General features: G+C 39.1%; 1 protein-coding gene across 4 annotated transcripts in view; it reads left to right on the forward strand.

Moving 5' to 3' along the window:
* The window catches only part of Rundc3b (RUN domain containing 3B), a 164974-nt gene that overhangs the window by 104273 nt on the left and 39588 nt on the right, over window positions 1-21113 (forward strand). For all 4 annotated transcript variants that reach the window (XM_059257287.1, XM_059257288.1, XM_059257285.1 and 1 more), the window contains exon 7: window positions 6305-6473. In XM_059257287.1, the coding sequence (XP_059113270.1) occupies window positions 6305-6473 (169 nt within the window). The remainder of the gene's footprint in view (window positions 1-6304; window positions 6474-21113) is intronic.

Below are 21113 nucleotides of genomic sequence, written 5' to 3' on the forward strand. Positions count from 1 at the left end.
GGGAGAGGAGGGATCTAGAACTTATACTATAGAAAGTACATATTTCAGTCCAGAGTGGTAGCTCATATTTATAGTCTCTGAACTGAAGGGTGAGGCAGTAGGATCTGGAATTTGAGGATAACCTGGACTAGAAAGTGAGATCCGTTTTCAGAAAACAGAACAAAAACTTAATGAATTTTTTAAAGAAAATAATAAAATAGATATCTGATAAGAACAGGATATGAGGAGAGCAGAGGTAGGGTAGGAGGATGGCGCTTTCCATTATAAAACTATTTCTTTGGGGGTGCCATCTGAGGTGGAAATCACTCACTTATATTAGACACCTGAGCTCTGCTTGTATAAATGAAGATTTGGAGTTTGTAGCTCCACCAACATGAACATAGATTTTGATCTTAGAACCTTTTCTTGTCCTTGAGTTTCTTACCTGGATCTCACTTTTAGACCTTTGGGGGGATTTTTTTCCCCTGGAAAATGGTGTAGGATAATTGTTTCAGTCTTTTTTATTGATAAAAACATGTGTTGTGATTTGTTTTATTTATGAAAATTTAATGTTGCATGTAAGTAAAAGGGGAAAGAACATAACTGAATTTTTACTGATATAATTGAATAATAATCTGTAAAACTGATTAACATTTCTATATTACTTATTCCATATTTCTACATCAAAGATAAAATGTCAGTGATAAAAAGTGATAACTATAATGTATTCTATAGTATTACTTCAATAAAATCACAAGATAAATATATGTGCTAAACTCATAATCTTTTACTAGTCACTCTCTTGTAGAATATTATTTTAAGGTGTTTTATATTTATTTGTGCTGTGGAATATTTGTTTAATGATACAAAGACGTGTTGCATTCTTTTATGTTGCATTTGTGTAACTATGTGAAGCTGTGTTACTGTGCCTGTCTAAAACACCTGATGGTCTAATAAAGAACTGAACAGCCAATAGAGAGGCAGGAGGAAGGATAGGCGGGGCTGGCAGGCAGAGAGAATATAAATAGAAAGAGATATCTGGGAGAAAAGGAAGAAGGAATGAGGGAACAAGGAGAGGAGGACTTCAGGGGCCAGCCACCCAACCACCCAGCTACACAGTCAGATACAGAATAAGAGTGAAAGTAAGATATACAGAAATAAGAAAAGGAAAAAGCCCAGAGGCAAAAGGTAAATGGGATAATTTGAGTTAGGAAAGGCTGGCAAGAAACAAGTCAAGCTAAGGCCAGACATTTATAATTAAGAATAAGCCTTCATGTGTGATTTATTTGGGAGTTGAGCCCCCCAAAAGAATAAAAAGTAATAAAACCAACAACAACATTTTGGTGTTCAACGTGGGGCTAGAGTAAAAGAAAATTAAACAACTCTCTTAAGTTAGATGGCCTTTGGACTATACTAAAGCCAGATTGATAGTTTACAGTTTATTTTCATACATGAATTAAATGTACAAGATTAAAATTTTCATATGCCAAAATCTTTGTTAATGCCTTTTAAAGTAAATTTATATCTCTCTTAGCATCCTCCTATATCACTTTGATCAATAGAAATTTGAATCAGTGATAATTTTAATAGTTATTCTCTGAGTTTTTGTTTGTTTATGACTTTTGTGGTGCTGAGGATTGAGACCAGGGCCTCACACATATTGTCTAAGAGCTTAACCACTGTTCCCAATTTTTCTCTGTATTCTGCACCTTGTGGGCCTAAAGATGTACTCCTTTTATTTCACACTCAACATTTCCGACAATAAATGGTCTTGCATGTTTTTTAGCAGTGCTTTTTCTTTCTTAGTGGTTCATAAAACAACAAAACTTTTATTTGATATTGTTCTGGGGTATGTAAAATATAGGACAGCTGTTGAGACATGCATTCTCTAGGTTCTCATAGTCCTCCTAGTTCTATAAATACTCTCTCCTAGTTCTACTTCCAACCCACACAACCCTCAATGAGGTTGGTCAGAAATTGTAAGTGGATGGATGCTCTGTTTAGATGTTTTAACCTATTACATGAGATAAAACTCTTAAAGCAGGGAAGGTGTGGTGGTGCATGCCTTTAATTCTGTACTTGGGAGGCAGAGGAAGATATATCTCTGGGATTTGTAGGCCAGCCTAGTCTACAGTGAGTTCCAAGATAGCCAGAGTTATGTAAAGAGACTGTCTCAGGGAAAAAAAAAAAAAACAACTCACAAAGAAAGCACATGAGATACGAGTGTATGAGGTAACAAATCATCAACCATATACTGAGTCATCATTTGTACAACATCAGTATGAAAGTCCTGTTGTTTGTAGCCCTTTGTCATAACCCCTGTTGGCCACTGAAGTGTCTTCCCTCTGACATTGTTGATAATCATTTCATGTCCTCTAAAAATTTACTTAACTTGTAAATACTATAGTTGTACTTGTGTATGTGTGTGTTCAAGTGTTTTTGTATAACATTGTAAGTCTCCTTAGTGTTACTATATATAGATACCACTCATCTCCACAGCATAATGATATTTTGTTATATGATACAACACAATTATGTATCTATTTCAATTTCAGCAGAGCAACGTCTCAATGTAGGACAAGGATGTTTAATGCTCCTATGGATTGTTATGTATATTTCCTCATAAGCTTTGTACACACATTTGTTTATAAAACTGCCAGAGACAAAGGTACATTTACCTTCAACTCTAGTACATGATATGAGATATTTTTTGAAAGATTTGTAATAAGTTAGACTCCCATTGCTGATGCTCCTCACCATTAGGTGTAGGTAGGATGAATGTAGGTCTGTGCTTTCAAGTGGATGTTCCTAGTTACTAGTGAGATTGAGCACACATCCATGTATTTATTGGCTGTAGAGTTTCTTGAATTGTATCCTCAGATATCCCTCCCCCCTTGTATGGTGTTGTCCATCTTTTCTTTACTGATTTATAGGAGTCATTTATGTGGACTGGACGTGAACCCTTTGTTTGTATGTATGTATATTTTCCAAAGCTATCTCTTTTTTTTTCTGTCTGATATCTTTTGGTGTGTAGGAGTCTCTAATTTAAGGTGGTTTTGAAGTCTTGCATGTTCAGTTTTTGTGAGTACTCTCCGAGGTCATTTAAATGAAAACTATTTTTTTTGTAGAGGTCTATTGTATTATATGGATTATATAGTCCTCAGTTTTTTCCTGTGTCCATAGATAAAGTTATGTTCAAGTAACTATGTTGTTTTCAATATCTTTTGTAGATTTTACTTTTTGATGTTGATGCTATGTTACCTGGTAAACAAATTTGGAATTATCATATCATTTATTACTATCCTGTACACTTCTGTAGGGAGGTAATGTGCATGTTTATGACAGGTACACATGACTGTGCCAGTGTGTGGAAGCCAGAGGTCAATGTTGGGTATCATTCCTCAGGTAGCATCCAGAGTCTCTCCCTGGAACTTTGTCAGTTAGGCTAGGCTAGCTGGCCAGCAAGCTGCAGGGATCTTCCCGTCTCTACTTCCTGTTGCTGGAATGTGCTACAGTGCCCAGTTATTTTGCCTGGTTCTGGGTATCCAAACCCTGGTCCTGGTGCTCATGCATCAAACACTTTATCAACTGTGCTGTCACTGTCTAGCCCCTCATGTTTTCAACACAATGGTAGCTGCTTTCGATGCTAAGAATTTAATCCCAAGGGTCTTTTTTGATATTTATCTGGTATATACTTTTTCAGACTTGTTTCAGCCAGCAAGATTGACTTCTGCCAAATTTTTTAAATAATTTAAACATTTTTAACTCATTACTTCTGTGTACATGATGTATGCAGAGGTCTATCCATGGCACAGCACTTGTGTGGAGGATACTGGACAGCTTGTGGAGTCATTCTTTCTTTCCACACCTACATGGGTCACAGAGATCAAACTTAGGTCATCAAGCTTGTGTGATTAGATTATAAACATTCCTCTAAGATGTTTGCTTCAGAGTGTAAGCTTGTTAGCTAAAGTTAGTGAAGTGAGCATTATATTTGTAGTAATTGATAATCTCCAGGTATATATATATATGAGCCTATGGAGGAAAATGCTACAACTAATATGAACACAGAGTGAATAAATCAAGATCTCAAAACAGAGAGTAGACACGGGGGCCCCAAGATCAGTTGAGCCCAGGAAGCAAGGCCAGCCTGAGCTACACAGTGAAATAGTGTCCATGCTGAGCCTGGTGACACAGGGATGTAATCCCAGCACTGAGGAGGCAAGGCCAGCCTGAACTGTACCTGAAGACCTTGTCAGGAAAGAGAGGGACAGGAGCAAGGAGAAGATGGAACAGAAAGAGAAAAGAAAGAGGGAATCCCGTGTGAGGGAAGAAAGGGGGAGAGAAAAAGAAAGAAAAAAAACCCAAAATATAAACCTCTGTAACAAACAAAAATAACAGACCTCAGTCAAAAGCATGTCAAAGGTCAGTGTGAATGAGCTAAAACATGACAAAGGTCAGTGTGAATGTATGAATGAACTGAAACCACTTGCTAGGAGACAAACTACCTGAAAGCAAAACCAACTGTATGCTGTACCTATAAAATGATTCTAAAACATATTTTTAAAGTGTTGCTTAAAAAAAATGGCAATGCTGGATGATGGTTCAGATGATAAAATCACTTCCTCTGCAAGCCTAATGACCTGAAAGATTTCCTGGACTCTTGGTAGAAGGATAGAACTGACTTCTGAAAGTTGTTTCTCTGACCTCCACATGTACACACATACACACACACACACACACACACACACACACACACACACACACACACACTGTTTTCAGGCAGCAGGACGCCTCAGCTGGTGAAGTACTTGCCAGGACAAAGCAGTGTTCTGCCCCTTTCAGGTTGCTTTCTGACTTGAGTGTTTGAACCTTGGTCCTCATGAATATTAAGTAAGTTCCTATCCACTGCGTTACATCTCCAGCTGTGTATTATCTTTTAAACCATTTATTATATTCCATTTTATGTATTTTAACTAGTTTTATGTACATGTGTTTTATTTTTGCATTCATGAATGAAATTGACTTTTCCTTTCTTACAGTATTGCCTTGTGAAATAAAGTTATATTGGGGATATAATGAAAAATTTTCTTTGTTATCTAAAATTTTATTGAAATTACAAAAAAACTTCAATGTTTGATAAAACTTAGCCTGTAAAAACATTTATGTAACATGTTTGTGGAAATTATTTTTGATTATTTTTTTATTTTTGAGATTATATGTAATTACATCATTTCTCCCTTCCCTCGCCTCCCCCAAGTCCTCCCATATACCTCTCCTTGCTCTCTTCAAATTCATGGTCTCTTTTGTCATTGATTGTTGTTGTGTACATATATGTGTATGTACTCACATAGCTAATGTATGGATGTTTTCAAGGCTAACCATGTGTTACTAGATAAGCAACCAGTATGCATTTCTCTGGGGAAGACTATTTCTCTGTGGGATTATTTTTAGTTACTGATTTAATATCACTCATAGTCATATGAATGTTCAAGTTTTCTGTTTCTCTTTTATTTATTTTATGTGAATTGGTGTTTTGTCTGTGAGAGTATCGGATTCCCTGGAACTGTTACAAACAGTTGTGAGCTGCCATGTGGGTGCTGGGAATTTGAACCCAGATCCTCTGGAAAAGCAGTCAGTACTCTTGACCACTGAGCCATCTCTCCACTTCCTCCCCCCCTCCAAGTTTTCTGTTTCTTATTGAGTCTTTTTTGGCAAATTATCTCATTAATATTTAAAACTTTTTTATATAATGATCTTCAAAGAACTCTTTTTAATGTCTTTTAAAACTCTCTTACACTGGAGATGGCCTTACTTTTGTGTTTTGCTTTTTCACCATTTCAAACCCTGACTCAGAGTCAACCTTGTCCTTCCGGCTTCCTTTTCATTTGTAGTTTTCACCTTTGTTCACCGCTGTCACACAGGGTCATGGGAATTTAAATATGGATGAGCAGTGATTGCCTGGGGCAGGAAGAGAATCCCACAGGAAAGCCACGCCCAGCTTATCTGGAGATTCTCATGTTCTCTGGGGATCTTCCTTCTTTGGCTATTCTCCTGTGTTTTATGTTAATGCTTTGGATTTGTAAACCTCACTTGAAGTGTAGGTATCTAGACATGGCTTTGTGACCAAGGAATCAACAGGGCATGCTAACTTGCTATTCTTTAAGACATTTAAGTCTTTCTAGTAGAATTATTATAATTCTGTCTTTACTACTAAGTATTGTAGAGTTTGATCACCAGTGCTTACAATACTGAAGTGTTAATTTTAAGGATCAAATTGGAATATACCGTTTCACTTTCTCCTTTTCACCCTTGATCTTCCCAGTTCTGATAGCATTAGCAGTGATGAGGAAGAACTCAGGACTTTTGGAAGCAGCGACAGTGAAAGCAGTACTCCAGAGAACGTGGGGCCACCTCTCATCATGGATGAGAACAGCTGGTTCAACAAGTGTAAGAGAGTCAGACAAAAATACCAGCTTACCCTGGAGCAGAAGGTATTTACCAGTTGTTAAAAGTCACTTTATTTGTCTCTATATTTCATCTTTGGACTGTCACTATTCAAAGATCCTTTAACTAAAGAAAAGTGTGTACTCACTGCTATTCCCCTCTATTTCTGAATCAAATCTTATTAAAAATCAAGAGAGATATGAGGTGGCAGGTTAGAGGTGCCCAGCAGGAACTCCCTACAAGACACAAAACAACTGAGGAGGCTAGGCATGATGGCACAAGTCTCAGCATTTAAGAGAAGACAGAAGGATGAGAGTTGGAGGCTAGCCTAGGCTGCAGAGCAAGACCCTGTCTTAAAGCCAAGGGCTGAGCAAGGGTGGCTTAATGGTAGAGCATGTACATTGCATGCACCAATCACTGGATTCCATCCCCAGCATCACAGAGCAGCCCTTGGGGAGAAGCTACTTAAAGCTGTGACTATAGGAAAACAGTGATGCTCAGCATCCTACACAGCACTTGGAGAAATCCATGCACTTTCATAGTGAGTCAGTTTATTAGCATCGATTGTATAAGGACTTCAAGGTGAACGAGGAAGAGACCCAGTGAGCATAGCTGGACCAGCACTTTGCAGAGGTGCAGTGGGAACACAGTGACCCAGACTGAACAGGATGACTAGGCACTAGAGAATTTCTCTCCACTTTTCAGTGTATGTTTGGGAAGCTGTTTTGAAAAACTCTTGTCTGAGCTTGCTTCTCCAGGAATCAAAGTGCCTTGCACCTGTTTCCAGGAACTGGCAATAAACATGATTACAGTACTGAGTTGGAGCCTGGTCCCTGGGAGAATTCTGTTCAAAGTGTAACCTGTCAATGACAGGGAGGGGAACTGAGTACAGTTCCTCTTAAGACTGTCAGCTGATTCTGCTTAAGAGACAAGTAGAAACACTAGAGCCCTGGGCATTAGCAGTGACTGGAGGGCCCATGCTGCCCAACCCTGTTGTGGACTTATAACCTCATATCCTCTCACAACCCCTGAGTGGCCACCACAGATAGTGCTAGGGATCCTGATGCCCTTTAGCATCCTCTGCACCCCCTTCACCCCATGAGGTATGCAGAGCAAGTGTTTGCAGAATAAACCTGCAGGGGCCTATGTGCTAGCTCTAGATCTTACTCAGAGCACTGGTCCTCAACCTTCCCAATGCTGAGACCCTTTAATACAGTTCCTCATGTTGTGGTGACCCCCGACCATAACATTATTCTTGTTGTTACTACATAACTGTAATTTTGCTAGTTATGAATCATTATGTAAATATATGTTTTCTGGTGGTCTTTGTTGACCCCTGTGAAAAGGCCATTCATCCCCCAAAGGGGTTGTGACCCACGGGTTGAGAACCGCTGCTCTGGAGCAAAGGCACTAAAGGTATTTCAAATGCTGGTGCCACCTGTCAGGAACAAGTGGATGAGGAAAGGACTGAAAAGGACCTGCATTTGCTCTCCTGGAGGGGCACATAACTAAGAAATGTGGAAAGAAACTGATCACGGAGAGTGTGTATCTGCTTTAGTAGAGAGGAAATTTTCATTTTATTTTAAAATTTTAATTTTTTATTTGTGTGTGTGTGTGTATGCATGCACGTGCATGCACACACATGGATGTAACTGTCACAGCATACATGTGGAGGTCAGGGGACAGCTTCGGGGAGTAGGTTTTCTCCTTCTCGCGTGGATTTCAGGGTTGACATAAGTTACTAGGCTTGAACAGCGAGCACTTTTCCTTGCTGATCCATCCCTCTGGCCTGTCTTATCTGACTTGCTTGTATTTATTCTTTTGTTGTTGCTGTTTGTTTCCTGTTTCTGTATGGTTCTAAGGAGCAAGCCTAACATTTTGAGCACATTTGCTTGACTCTCTGTTACTAAGCTATGTATTCCCAGCCCACACAGTAATATTCCCATGACCCTGTGCTGATTGAACCTTGGTACATACTTAAAGAACAGAGGATCTAATCCCCCAGCTGATGACCTAGCTGCTGTTAGGCATGGCTGAGCTAAGATCCATTCTTAGACATCCATCCCCATAGCAACAGCAGAGAGTAAGGTTGTAGACACTGTACCTGAAAGACCTCTACACAGGCTTTCTCCAGACTCTGTGTCAGACTATCCCTTGCAAACAGATCTGGAAAAGTAGGCACAATGAGTTTGTTCCATAAATCAGATATTCTACTGTCTATATCACACCACAGCAAGCCCACTCTTCTGAGACCTACAGAAAAGGTAGGTTCTTCAGACTCCAAATTAGCATACATTGTATGAAAGCCCCATTACCAAGCAAAGGAGATACAGGGAAGTAGTACACCATAAAAGAGACCTACATCCAAGGTCATGTTACCTAGAGAAACTGCTTACTATGAAGATCCCTCATAAAAGCTGTGACAAAATGCCTCATTTGAGAGAAATAATTTAAAGGGAAAAGTAAAATGTTTTATTTGGTTTCCAGGTTCAGTTTTCAGTCCATATTTGGCTTAGTCCATTGCTTCCAGGATGGTGGTAAAACAGAACATCATTATTTCGTGAGCCTGTAGTAGACAAAGCTGCTCACCTTATGGTGGTAAGGAAACCGAAAGAGTTAAAAGCGACAAGGACAACGTGTAGCTCCAGAAACATTCATCTGCTGCCTTTTCTCAACTAGGCCCTACCTCCTTCAGTTCCCAATGGATTGCAGTAGTCTATTAAGCTAAGTGGATTAGCTCATTGATGAGGTTTGAGTCCTCATAATCCAAAATCTCTGAGCAGGGCTATATATTGGGGCCATGTTTTCAATGAATGAGCCTTTGGAAGACATTCTATACTAAAACTATAATAAAAGTGGAAAAATACCCATCTCAACAGATGCTTATGCACAAAATTCAACATACAATTAGGAGACATTAGTGCAAAGGGGCATGATCACTTAAAAAGTTCATAATTCTCTTGTAATTGATTCCAAAGATATCAAAATGAATATACCAACAGATATGACATAATTAAAAAAGAATGCTTTTTAAGAGTACTTAATAACAGTCATAGTTTGACATGAATTTAATTCCAGTGCTCAGGAGACTGAGGCAGAAACATCACTATGGGTTTGAGACCACCCCGGGCTGCATAGTAAGACTCTTGTCTCAAAAATTAATAGCTATTCTGAAAAGAACCAAACAGATTTCTGGGGAATGAAAATCTCAATAAGAGTCTTTAAAATGAAGTTGGAAGCTCCACTCCTAAAGTGGATCAAGCAAAAGATAGGATATCCAGGCTTAACACACACCCATGTATGTATGTGTATATGTATATATGGATGTATGTGTGTATGTATATGTGTGTATGTATGAGTTTATATATGCAAATGTGTATGTATGTGAGATCTCTAGGACATCATTAGAAGATTAAAGGTCAGCAGGTCAGTAGGTAAATGATAGATGTGTATATAGACTGACTTAACATATGTACATGCTTATTAGACATAGAAAAGAGGCTCAAAATATAGAAAACCCTTTCACTGAAATAGTAGAAAATTTCCCAAATCTTGGGAAATACATGGCCATCCAGATACAGGAGGTATTTATGACCCCAAATAGACGTGACCACAGAATCACCTCTTCATGACATAGCTGAACTGCTGAAAGTATAGAACAACAACAAAAATGAGTATTAAAAGCTGAAGAAGCCTCAACTCGAATTTCAAGGCAAACCTGTCAAAATAGCAGCAACTTTCCGAGCAGGAATTCTCAGAGCCAGGGCGTGTGGAATAGTCTGTCTGACATGTGGGGGTGTGGAATAGTCTGTCTGACATGTGGGGTATGGAATAGTCTGTCTGACATGTGGGGTATGGAATAGTCTGTCTGACATGTGGGATGTGGAGTAGTCTGTCTGACATGTGGGGTGTGGAATAGTCTGTCTGACATGTGGGGTGTGGAGTAGTCTGTCTGACATGTGGGGTATGGAATAGTCTGTCTGACATGTGGGATGTGGAGTAGTCTGTCTGACATGTGGGGTGTGGAGTAGTCTGTCTGACATGTGGGGTGTGGAGTAGTCTGTCTGACATGTGGGGTGTGGAGTAGTCTGTCTGACATGTGGGGTATGGAATAGTCTGTCTGACGTGGGGTGTGGAATAGTCTGTCTGACATGGGACAGAAAGTACCTACCAACCTGATCACTGTGCCTCTCAACGTTAACCTTCAGAGAAACAAAGACTTTCCAGTAGTGTAAGCTAAGACAGGAATTGGACCACTGGACTAGCACTTGAGAAGATAATTAAGGATGCTGGTATGTAGCTCAGATGGCAGACTACTTGCCCAGTGTACACAAAGTAAGAGAAGATGGAAGAGACGGTGGAGATAGGATCAAAGTGTGATATATGCATGTATAGAAATATCCCTGTGAAACCCATCAGTTTAAACAGTATTTACTAATAACTAGTATAGAAACAAAAGGTAAGTTTTAGGAAAGGCTTCTGTTAAACTTTTCTTAATTTTATGTTATAAAATGAAACTTTTTAAAAATTTATATTTTTATATATTTGAGATGTTAATTCCTGTGAGCAACTTTATGAATACTATTTATGAAAATCAGTGATAGCCTTAGCACATAGATGTCTGCCTTTTAAATTTGACTATTTTAGCAATTCTTGTTTCCTAGGACTGAACTGGGCAAAGTAGATGAATGAAAAAAAGAAGTAAAAAGTAAAATAAAGAAACGTGACTGCTCCTAGGTATGGTAGAGTGTAGCTGGAGTTTTCTCTTCGGGTCCCACCAAGCCCCGGCAGTCTGACAGCCCACTTATAAAATAAACACAGACACTTATATTATTTATAAACTGTATGGCCGTGGCAGGCTTCTTGCTAACTGTTCTTATATCTTAAATTAATCCATTTCTACACATCTATACCTTGCCACGTGGCTCATGGCTTACCGGCATCTTCACGTGCTGCTTGTCATGGCAGAGGCTGGCAGTGTCTCCCTCACTCAGCCTTCCACTTCCCAGAATTCTCCTCTCTCCTTGTCCCGCCTATACTTCCTGCCTGGCCACTGGCCAATCAGTGTTTTATTTATACAGAACGATATCCACAGCAGTAGAGGAAATGGTTTATTGTAGAGAAAAGGGAGACATAGTCAGAGGCAGGGACATCTGGGGGAGTTCAGAGCGGACATGTCTAGACTGAGCTGTACATGTGGGATGAAGTGGGGAGAGATGGGAACAAGGTGCAGCAGCCAGGAGACCCCAGAGATACAAAGAGAGTGGATAACAAGCATGGTTGGATTATATAGGGAAGAGCAGCCCAACACCCTGGGCTGGAGAGTTGGGTAGTGGTACAGGAGGCCTGTGACAGAGAGTGACGGAGGGATGCAGGGAGAACCTGGCTGCCAGAGTCTGCTTTGGCATGTGAAATAGGCACCTCAGCCATTTGTGCCTGGTTTGAAACCTAACAGTAGATAGACTCTATAATAGAAAAACAGCCTCAACTCAAGTCCATTGAGTTTGTAACCTTCACTTTTGAACCACATTATGTTTTACTTACATTCATTCTTCAAATTTAACAATATTCTTAGGTGACATATGTAAGGAAAGCCAGGAGAATTTGCAAGAGAAATATTAGAACAACAAAAAATACAATCAGGAAAATGTTTATAAATACAAATAGATTTCCTTTTCTTAATTTTAAAAAATTTATTTATTTTTATTTACTGGTTCTTTCTTGTATACATATTTTTGTTTATTTTTTACATCCCTACCAGTTTTTCCTCCCTCCTTTCTTCTCAGCCCCTCTCTCCTACTTCCCCTCTTCCCACCCACCCTCCCTCATCCACTCCTCCTCAATTTCTATTCAGAAAAGGGCAGGCCTCCCATGGATATCAACAAAACATGGCATCTCAAGTTGCCATAAGGCTAAGCACCTCCTCTAATATAAATGCAGGACAAGGCAACCCAGTATGAAGAATTGGGTACCAAAAGCCCACAGAAGAGTCAGAGACAGACCCTGCTCCCACTGTTAGGAGTCCCACAGGAAGACCTAACTACACTACTGTAACATATGTGCAGAAGGCCTATGTCAGTCCCATGCAGGCTCCCTAGTTGTCAGTTCAGTCTCTGTGAGACTCTGTAAGCCCAGGTTAGTTGATTCTGTGGTTTTCTTATGGTGACCTTGGCCCCTCTGGCTCCTACAATCCTTCCTCCCCTCTTCCATAGGATTCCACAAGCTCTGCCTCATGTTTGGCTGTGTTTCCATCAGTTGCTGTGTGAAGCCTCTCTGATATCAACTGGGCAAGGCACCAATCCCAGCACATCCCATAGTTAAGACAGACTATAGGTTGAAAGTTATTTGACTGGATTGGTATCCCAGTCCCTCTACTGGAAGTCTTGCGTGGTCACCGGAGAAGGCCAGTTCAGGCTACGTATCCACTATTGCTAAGAGTCTTAGCTGGGGTCATCCTTGTAGATTCTTGGGAGTTTCCCTTGCACTAGGTTTCTACCTGACCCCAAGTGTCCCCCTTTTTCTAGTGTCCTTCAGTACTTTCCCCCTCTATCCCCTGTTGCCTTTTAAAAAAATTATTGCTGCCTTTTAAGCCACAGCTGTCCAAATCAGCAACTGCAACTGTTGCTGTCAGCAGCAGTAGGGCTGCAAGAGCTGCAGCCTGGGGAAATTCTGTTCCCTCAGGCACTGACTCTTTCAAAGCTACAAAGGGAACTTAACTAAATCTCTGTCATTTAAAGAACTCAAGATTCAAAGGGTAAAGTGGAATTCTGCTCCTCAGAGAGGCTGAATAGCAAGTAGCTCACCTCTCCTTGCTTGCACCCTCCAAAAAGCCCTCATGCTTCTCCTTGCCCCTCCTTAAAAACCCTTCTCCACCTGGCTCCTCCCTACCCTTCCTGTCAGCTAGTTGCTGACTCAGCCTCCTGACCGCAGGTGAATTTTATTTACTCAAACGTATTTTTGCATCATTAACAAATGTTTTAGAGCATAAACAAAAGCAACACACCTTAAAATAATATTCTACAACATTTTCCCCTTTTTGTCTAAACAAAAAATGAAAAGTTTTAACTTTAACATAAGACTGTACACAATAAGAACAACTATCAAGTAAAGATTACATTCACAATGTAATGAATTCCAGTTCATTTGTGTCTGGCAAATTAAAAGAAAATACTCCATTATCTATCCTATCTTAATGAATCTAAATTTTTTTTTTTTTTTTTTTTTTTTTTTGGTTTTTCGAGACAGGGTTTCTCTGTGTAGCTTTGCGCCTTTCCTGGAACTCACTTGGTAGTCCAGGCTGGCCTCGAACTCACAGAGATCCGCCTGGCTCTGCCTCCCGAGTGCTGGGATTAAAGGCGTGCGCCACCACCGCCCGGCTATGAATCTAAATTTTTATACCTAACTTACTCTCTATCATAACTAGGGAAAACTGCAACTATAACTATCTAGTCTTCAACTCCATCAAAGACCCAGAAGGATGATATTATTGGAGTAAACAAAAAGTGCATTGCAGACAACTTCCAGAACTCTAGAAATGACATCTGACATCACCTAAAGTTCCTACTGAAACCTTGAATTCAGCCTAGAGTATCTGGCTGACTTTTCAATGAAGCAGGAAATTAGAAGGACTGTTTTGCCTTGTATTAGCAAAGTTTGTCAGTCACTTTCCTCTGTGTCTTGCAGAATATCTGGCAGTTTCTTCTGTGAATCAGAAACTCTGAAGGACTGTCCCACCTTGTTTTGGCAAAGTTTAGCAGTCACTTTCCTGTGGGTCCTGCATGTCCAGTTTATACAGCATACTGTCAAGCAGTCCAGGCAAGATTAGTTTCTTGCCCAAATGGCTAGCCTTGCTACATTGAAAGCAAACTCCATAAGGAGTTTCTTCAATACACATCATCTCTGAAATAAATTGGTGCTGCCAGGAGTAGATGTGTCTCATTGTCATGAAAAACTTTAAATTAATAAAACATTTTAAATGCCATATTCTATAGGTCTTTGAAAGATTTGAAGACCACCTATCTATCTAAAATATATCTATATGATCTGGAAAGCATACCTAACATATCTACAATTTTGATTGTTATAAATGATTAACCACTAACCTATGTTTCCTGATTATCCTATATAGTTTTTAATAATATCTTTCAAAAACTAGAACTTCACCCTACATTTCCAAATGAACAGCATAGGCACAATACCTCAAACAAAAATAGAAACAAACATAAAATATATTGTAACAAAAATAACCTTAAATTTTTATCAATATACAAAAATCCTTTAAACAAGAGTAGAAACACATATACAGAGTAACAAAATAACTTTAAATTTATATCAATATACTCTATTCCCCTAAATGATAGCAAACATCCATAACCCACCAAATAACAAAAGCCTCCCACACCTCTCTTGAGAATGGACATCATGTTCTCCAAACTGTTTTCTGCTGTCTATGGATTAAGTTTCTTTAGTGTCAAGAGAGAAAATTTTGAGATAATGGCCAAGTCCTGGGAAGACCAGCAGTAGCTTTTGTTGATCACCTGTCAAGGTTCAGGAGGTCTCCCCTGATCAAACCTGATCTATATTATTTCTGAAGGAGTCCACAGCCTCTCATCTCCTGTAGAAACAAAAGCAAAAACTCTTCAAAGCATTTTTTATTTCCATTTGACAAATGTAATTTTTGAAAGTTAAGGCATTCATAAAGTATACAGGCTGATTTATTTCAACAGTCTCTTTCAATTCTAGGTCTCTTTGCAGCTGTCCTTTACTTTTCAACAATCAAAAAATTCAAAATTAACACAATACTATACAAGATCCAGACTCCCTGTGTGTTTCCCATCTTACATGGCTTTTTCTTTTATATTATTTTTTTCTCTCTCTTTAAAGACTTTATTTTTAAACTACTTATTTCTTTCTACGACTGTCTATACCCATATTCTCTCTTTCTTAAGCCTACACACATTGTAAAACACACTGGAACCTGTTTAGAGTTTTTTTTTTCCCCCTGCCTGGACCTCTTTTACTGCAAATCTCTTAGCCTTTTTTTGACCATGTGAGCAAACCTTTAAACTGCTAACCTATACCTGGGTCCTCCACAAATTGCTCTCTGCTGGCTCCACCTGCTTCTCGGGTTGTGAAAACCAGCTGTGAAACTCAGGGCTGCTCAAAGATTTGTCTGACCAGGAAGTGCGTTCAGCTTCCTAGAGTTCTAGAGTGACGGTGCTTGTGCTGTGGCAGGCCTTTTTACTTAGTTAATTGTTGCTACTTAATGTACTAGCTGCTCAAGGGCTCAGTATCTGACAGAAACTGTCTGGCAAAAACTCTTAAAGGAGCCATTTTTTTCCTTTTCAGCTTTCTCAGGCCCTAGGGAAATTCAAGTGTCACCTTGGTACGTCAAAATGTTGTTGGTTTTTTTTTCTCTTTTGGAGGCTCACCACCCAGCTCCCAAATAAATCACACATGGAGGCCTATTCTTAATTATAAATGCCTGGCCGTAGCTTGACTTGTTTCTTGCCAGCTTTTCTTAACCTAAATTATCCCATCTACCTTTTGCCTCTGGGCTTTTACTTTTTTCTTTCTTTCTTATTCTATTGCTGGTTGTGTAGCTGGGTGGCTGGCCCCTGCTGTCCTCCTCTCCTTGTCTGACTTTATATACCTCTCTGCCAGCTACCCCTGCCTATTTCTTTCTCCTGCCTTGCTATTGGCCATTTAGTTCTTTATTAGATCATCAGTTGTTTTAGACAGGTAAAGTAACACAGCTTCACAGAATTAAACAAATGCAACATAAACAAAAGTAACCACCTTAAAACTATATTCTACCACAATCTCCCACAACTGATCCCTCATGTTTCCATACTTACCCCCCCCAACTCCACCCACAAAATCTCTTCTATTTCCCTTTCCCAGGGAGAACCAAGCATCTCTCCTTGCTCCCTCCTTGTTACTTAGTCTTTCTGGGTCTGTGGATTGTAGCATAGTTATCCTGTACTTACAGCTAATATCCACTTATAAGTGAGTACATACCATGTTTGTCTTTATGGGTCTGAGTTACCTCCCTCAGGATGTTTTTTTTCTAGTTCTATCCATTTACTTGCAAATTTCATATCATTGTTTTTAATTATGTAAATGTACTACATTTTCTTTATCCATTCTTTGGTTGAGGGATATCTAGGTTGTTTCAGGGTTCTGGCTATTGCAAATAAAGCTGCTATAAACATAGATGAGCAAGTGTCCTTGTGGTATGATTGAGCATCCTTTGGGAGTACAAGTTTTTGATGTATGACTTAATAATTCTTTGGATTTCCTCAGTGTCTGTTGTTATGTTCCTCTTTTCATTTCTGATTTTGTTAGTTTGGATAGTACCTCTGTTTTTTTTGGTAATTTGGATAAAAGCTTGTCTCGTTGATTTTCTCAAAGAACTAACTCTTTGTTTCACTGATTCTTTATATTGTTCTCTTTGTTTCTATTTTTATTGATTTCAGCCCTGACTTTGATTATTTACTGTCATTTACTCTTCTTGGCTACATTTGCTTCTTTTTGGTGTAGAGCTTTCAGGTCCTCTCTAAATACCTTATGTAGGGACTTAGTGCTATGAACTTTCCTCCTAGCTCCACTTTCATTATGTTCCATAAATTTGGGTATGTTGTACATTCATTTTTATTGGATTCTAGGAAGTCTTTAATTCTTTCTCCATTTCTTCCTTGACACAGTAGTTATTCAGTAGGGGGTTGTTCAGTTTCTATGAGTCTGTAGGCTTTCTGTTGTTTCTGTTGTTGAAATCCAGCTTTAATCCATGATGGTCCTATAGCAGGGGGTTATTTCAATTTTTTGTATCTGTTGAGACTTGCTTTTGTAACCAAGTATGAGGTGCTGAGATGAAAGTATTTGTGTGTTTGTGTGTGTGTGTGTGTGTGTGTGTGTGTGTGTGTGTGTGTTTCCATAAACTGTTCTGTAGATATCTGTTAGGTCCATTGGTTCATAACATCTGTTAGCTCCAGTATTTCTCTATTTAGTTTTTGACTCAGTGACCTGTCCATTGGTAAGAGTGGAGTATTGAAGTCTCCCACAATTAATGTGTTATTTAATCTTTAATAGTATTTCTTTTGCTAATATGGGTACTCTTGTGTTTGGGGCATAGATGTTGAGAATTGAGACATCATCTTGGTGGATTTTTCCTTTGCTGAGTATGAGCTGTCCCTCCCTATCTCTTTTGATTAATTTTGGTTCGAAGTCTATTTTGTTAGATATTAGAATAGCTACACAAACTTGTTTCTTGGGTCCATTTGCTTAGAAAATCTTTTTCCATCCCTTTACTCTGAAGTAATGTTTGTCTTTGATGTTGGGTCTGTTTTTTGTATGCCGCAGAAGGATGGATTCTGTTTTTGTATCCATTCTTTTAGCCTGTGTCTTTTTATTGGGGAATTGAGTCCATTAATATTGAGAGATATTAATGATCAGTGATTGTTAATTCCTGTTAATTTGTTGGCAGTGGTGGTGGTGATGGTGATGGTGGTAGTGTTGTGTGTGTGTGTGTGTGTGTGTTATTTTCTGTTTTCATGAATTGTAGTTAACCTCCTTAGGTTGGAGTTTTCATTCTAGCACCTTTTGTAAGGCTGGATTTGTGGATATTGTTTACATTTGACTTTATCATGGAATATCTTGTTTTCTCCATCTATGGTGATTGAAAGTTTTGCTAGGTATATTAGTCTAGGATGGCATCTGTGGTCTCTTAGAGTCTGCAGGACATCTTTCCAGGCTCTTCTGACTTTTAGAGTCTCCATTGAGAAGTCAGGTGTAATTCCAATAGGTCTACATTCATGTGTACTCGCCTTTTTCCCCTTGTGGCTTTTAATATTCTTTCTTTGTTCTGTACATTTCATTTTTTGATTATTATGTGTTAGGGGAACTTTATTTTGTGGTCCAATATATTTGATGTTCTATAAGCTTCCGGTGCCTTATAGGCATGTCCTTCTTTAGATTAGGAAAGTTTTCCTCTGTGATTTTGTTGAAAATAGTTTCTGGGACCTTGAAGTAGGATTCTTCTTCTTATTTTTTTCCTATTATTCTTAGATTTGGTCTTTTCATAGTGTCCCAGATTTCCTGGCTGTTTTGTGCCAAGAACTTTTTTTTGGTTTTTCAAGATCGGGTTTCTCTGTGTAGCTTTGCGCCTTTCCTGGAACTCACTTTGGAGACCAGGCTGGCCTCGAACTCACAGAGATCTGCCTGCCTCTGCCTCCCGAGTACTGGGATTAAAGGCCTGTGCCACCACCGCCCGGCCAAGAACTTTTTATATTTAACATTTTCTTTGACCGCTTTATCAGTTTCTTCAATCATATATTCTATGCCTGAGATTCTTTCTTCTGTATCTTATGTTCTGTTGTTGATACTTGTATCCATAATTTGTGTTCAGTTACCTAAATTTTCCTGCTGGAGGCTGTGGCAATATATAGCAGATGGCAATTGATAGTTCAGGTGTTGACCCACCAGATGAATAATTCTCTGATGGGGAGCACCATTTGGCAATGACCATGGGGTTACAAACTATGAATGGTTGTTTCGGTTTGTAGTTTTTCTCATATGCCATACATATCTTCTCTAAAAACAGCTATGGTTATTTTCTCCACTGCTTATGTGTTTACTTGTGAATATATTACATCTATTGGGCACACATATAGCTGTGGATGGTCAGAAAGATGATTTCTGCTTAAGCTGTATAATTCTAATGAATAGAAATAATACTAGGATATTTTTCATAACTCAGACTGACATAGAAAGATGACAGTATGCTCAGCTACAAAGAGGGCTTTTTCAAATTCAAAATAGACTAGTTGCCCCTGCAAAATATGCACAAAGGCAAGTTCCCAAATGTCTGTTTGTTGAACCAAAGTCAAGCTGATAACATTAAGACATAAACTCCCTGCAGCAATTGACTTTCTGCACATACTCCTCACCTCAAGGTTCAGCCAACTAACTATTTATTGTTTAAGTCCTAAATTTCAATGTCACTGTCTGGGAACCCTGATCAGAGCTATGTGCCTGCTTTACTTACCATGCCTGGTCAGGACAACCTTCCTAGCCTGAGAGAAACTATGTGACTTATCATATGTTATTAGAATGGGTCAGACCCTGAAAATGCAACTCATATTTGTCCATACTTTTGCTATTGAAGATGAATGGTATGGTATAGATGCAGATAGAGCTATGTAGAGAATACAGATACAGAGATATGTATGTAGGGCAGAAATATATATGTAGAGAAAATGAATAAATGAGAGAATGAATGAATGATGTAATAGTATATGAAGAAATACAACAGAATAAAGAGAAGAAATATGTATAGAAGAGAGATGTATATAAAAATGAAGAATAAATAAATGATGTAGAAGAGAGATATAGAGAGATATGTAGGAGGAGAGTTGGATAATATGAGGGAGCTATGAGAACTGTGTGAGAGAGCCATGAGATTTTACATAGATAGATAGATAGATAGATAGATAGATAGATAGATAGATAGATAGATAGAAGAGAGCTATATAGATGAGATATATAACTATATAGAAAAGATATATAGAAAATGTAGCTATGTGAAGAATATAGCTGTGTGGAGACAGATTTTCAGAGAGAGGTTTTTTCAAGATGAAATAAAAGAGAAAATTACTATCAGAAAGTATGTTTTCTTTTTGAATACCCCTCAAATAGAAAAAGTCTAGCCCTTACTACATTCATGGATTTTTTTGCATACCCTGGGTGTCATCTTGGAACAGGTTCTCTAATGGCCGCCAGCTTTTCTATCTCTAGGATTCCCTCAGTTTGTGTTTTCTTTATTCTATTTCTATTTTCAGGTCTTGGGTGGTTTTATTCATATGTTATTATGTGTGTGTTTGTGTTTCCTGAATTTCTTTAAGGGATTCGTTCATTTCCTCTTGAAGGGCCTCTATCATCTTCATAAGATTGGATATAAGGTTGTTTTCTTGTGCTTCCATTGTGTTGGAATATCCAGGGCTTGCTGTAGTAGGATAGCTTGGCTCTGGTGATGCCATATTGCCCTGGGTGTTGTTGACTATGTTCTTATGCTGGCTTCTAGTCATCTGGGTTTGGGGTTATTATCAGTTTTGGTGCTGATTTCTGAAGTTATCTTCATTGGATGGATGCTTTTTGGATGTCCCCCCCCCTTGCTTTCTGTTTCCTCTTGGGTCTTCTGGCCTGAGTGTCCTGTGCTTCTGGTGACCAGCAAGTCTTCAGGTCCAATAGTATGTCTCCACTAGGGTTTTAGGTGCTCCCTTTGCTTCTGAGGTTCTGGGATTCTGGGAACTAGCATGGCCTCTGGGTTTCTGGATACTGGTGTGTTCTCTGAAGTTCCATGAGCCTGGAGTTCCTGTGTGGCCTACAGTAGAGCAGAAGTTGTCTGCTGGATTATGAGCAGAGATATGGAACCCAGGGAAGGGGATTCTGTTGGGGACTGCTGGGCAGGGCTTAAGGATTATTAGGGGGCAGTGTCTTAACTGGGGCTCCTGGGTGAGAGTCTTCTACCAGGGTTTGTGGGCAGGAATATGGAGCCCATGGAAAGAGTGCTATTGGGGACTGCTGGGTGGGGCTTAAGGGGTCTTAGAGGGTGGTGGGTGGTGTTTTAACTGGAGTTCCTAGTACTGGTGTGGCTTCCAGTAGAATGGGAGTAGAATAAACTGGCCTCA

The sequence above is a fragment of the Peromyscus eremicus genome, chromosome 3 (assembly GCF_949786415.1).
Source record: "Peromyscus eremicus chromosome 3, PerEre_H2_v1, whole genome shotgun sequence".
Classification (NCBI taxonomy): domain Eukaryota; kingdom Metazoa; phylum Chordata; class Mammalia; order Rodentia; family Cricetidae; genus Peromyscus; species Peromyscus eremicus.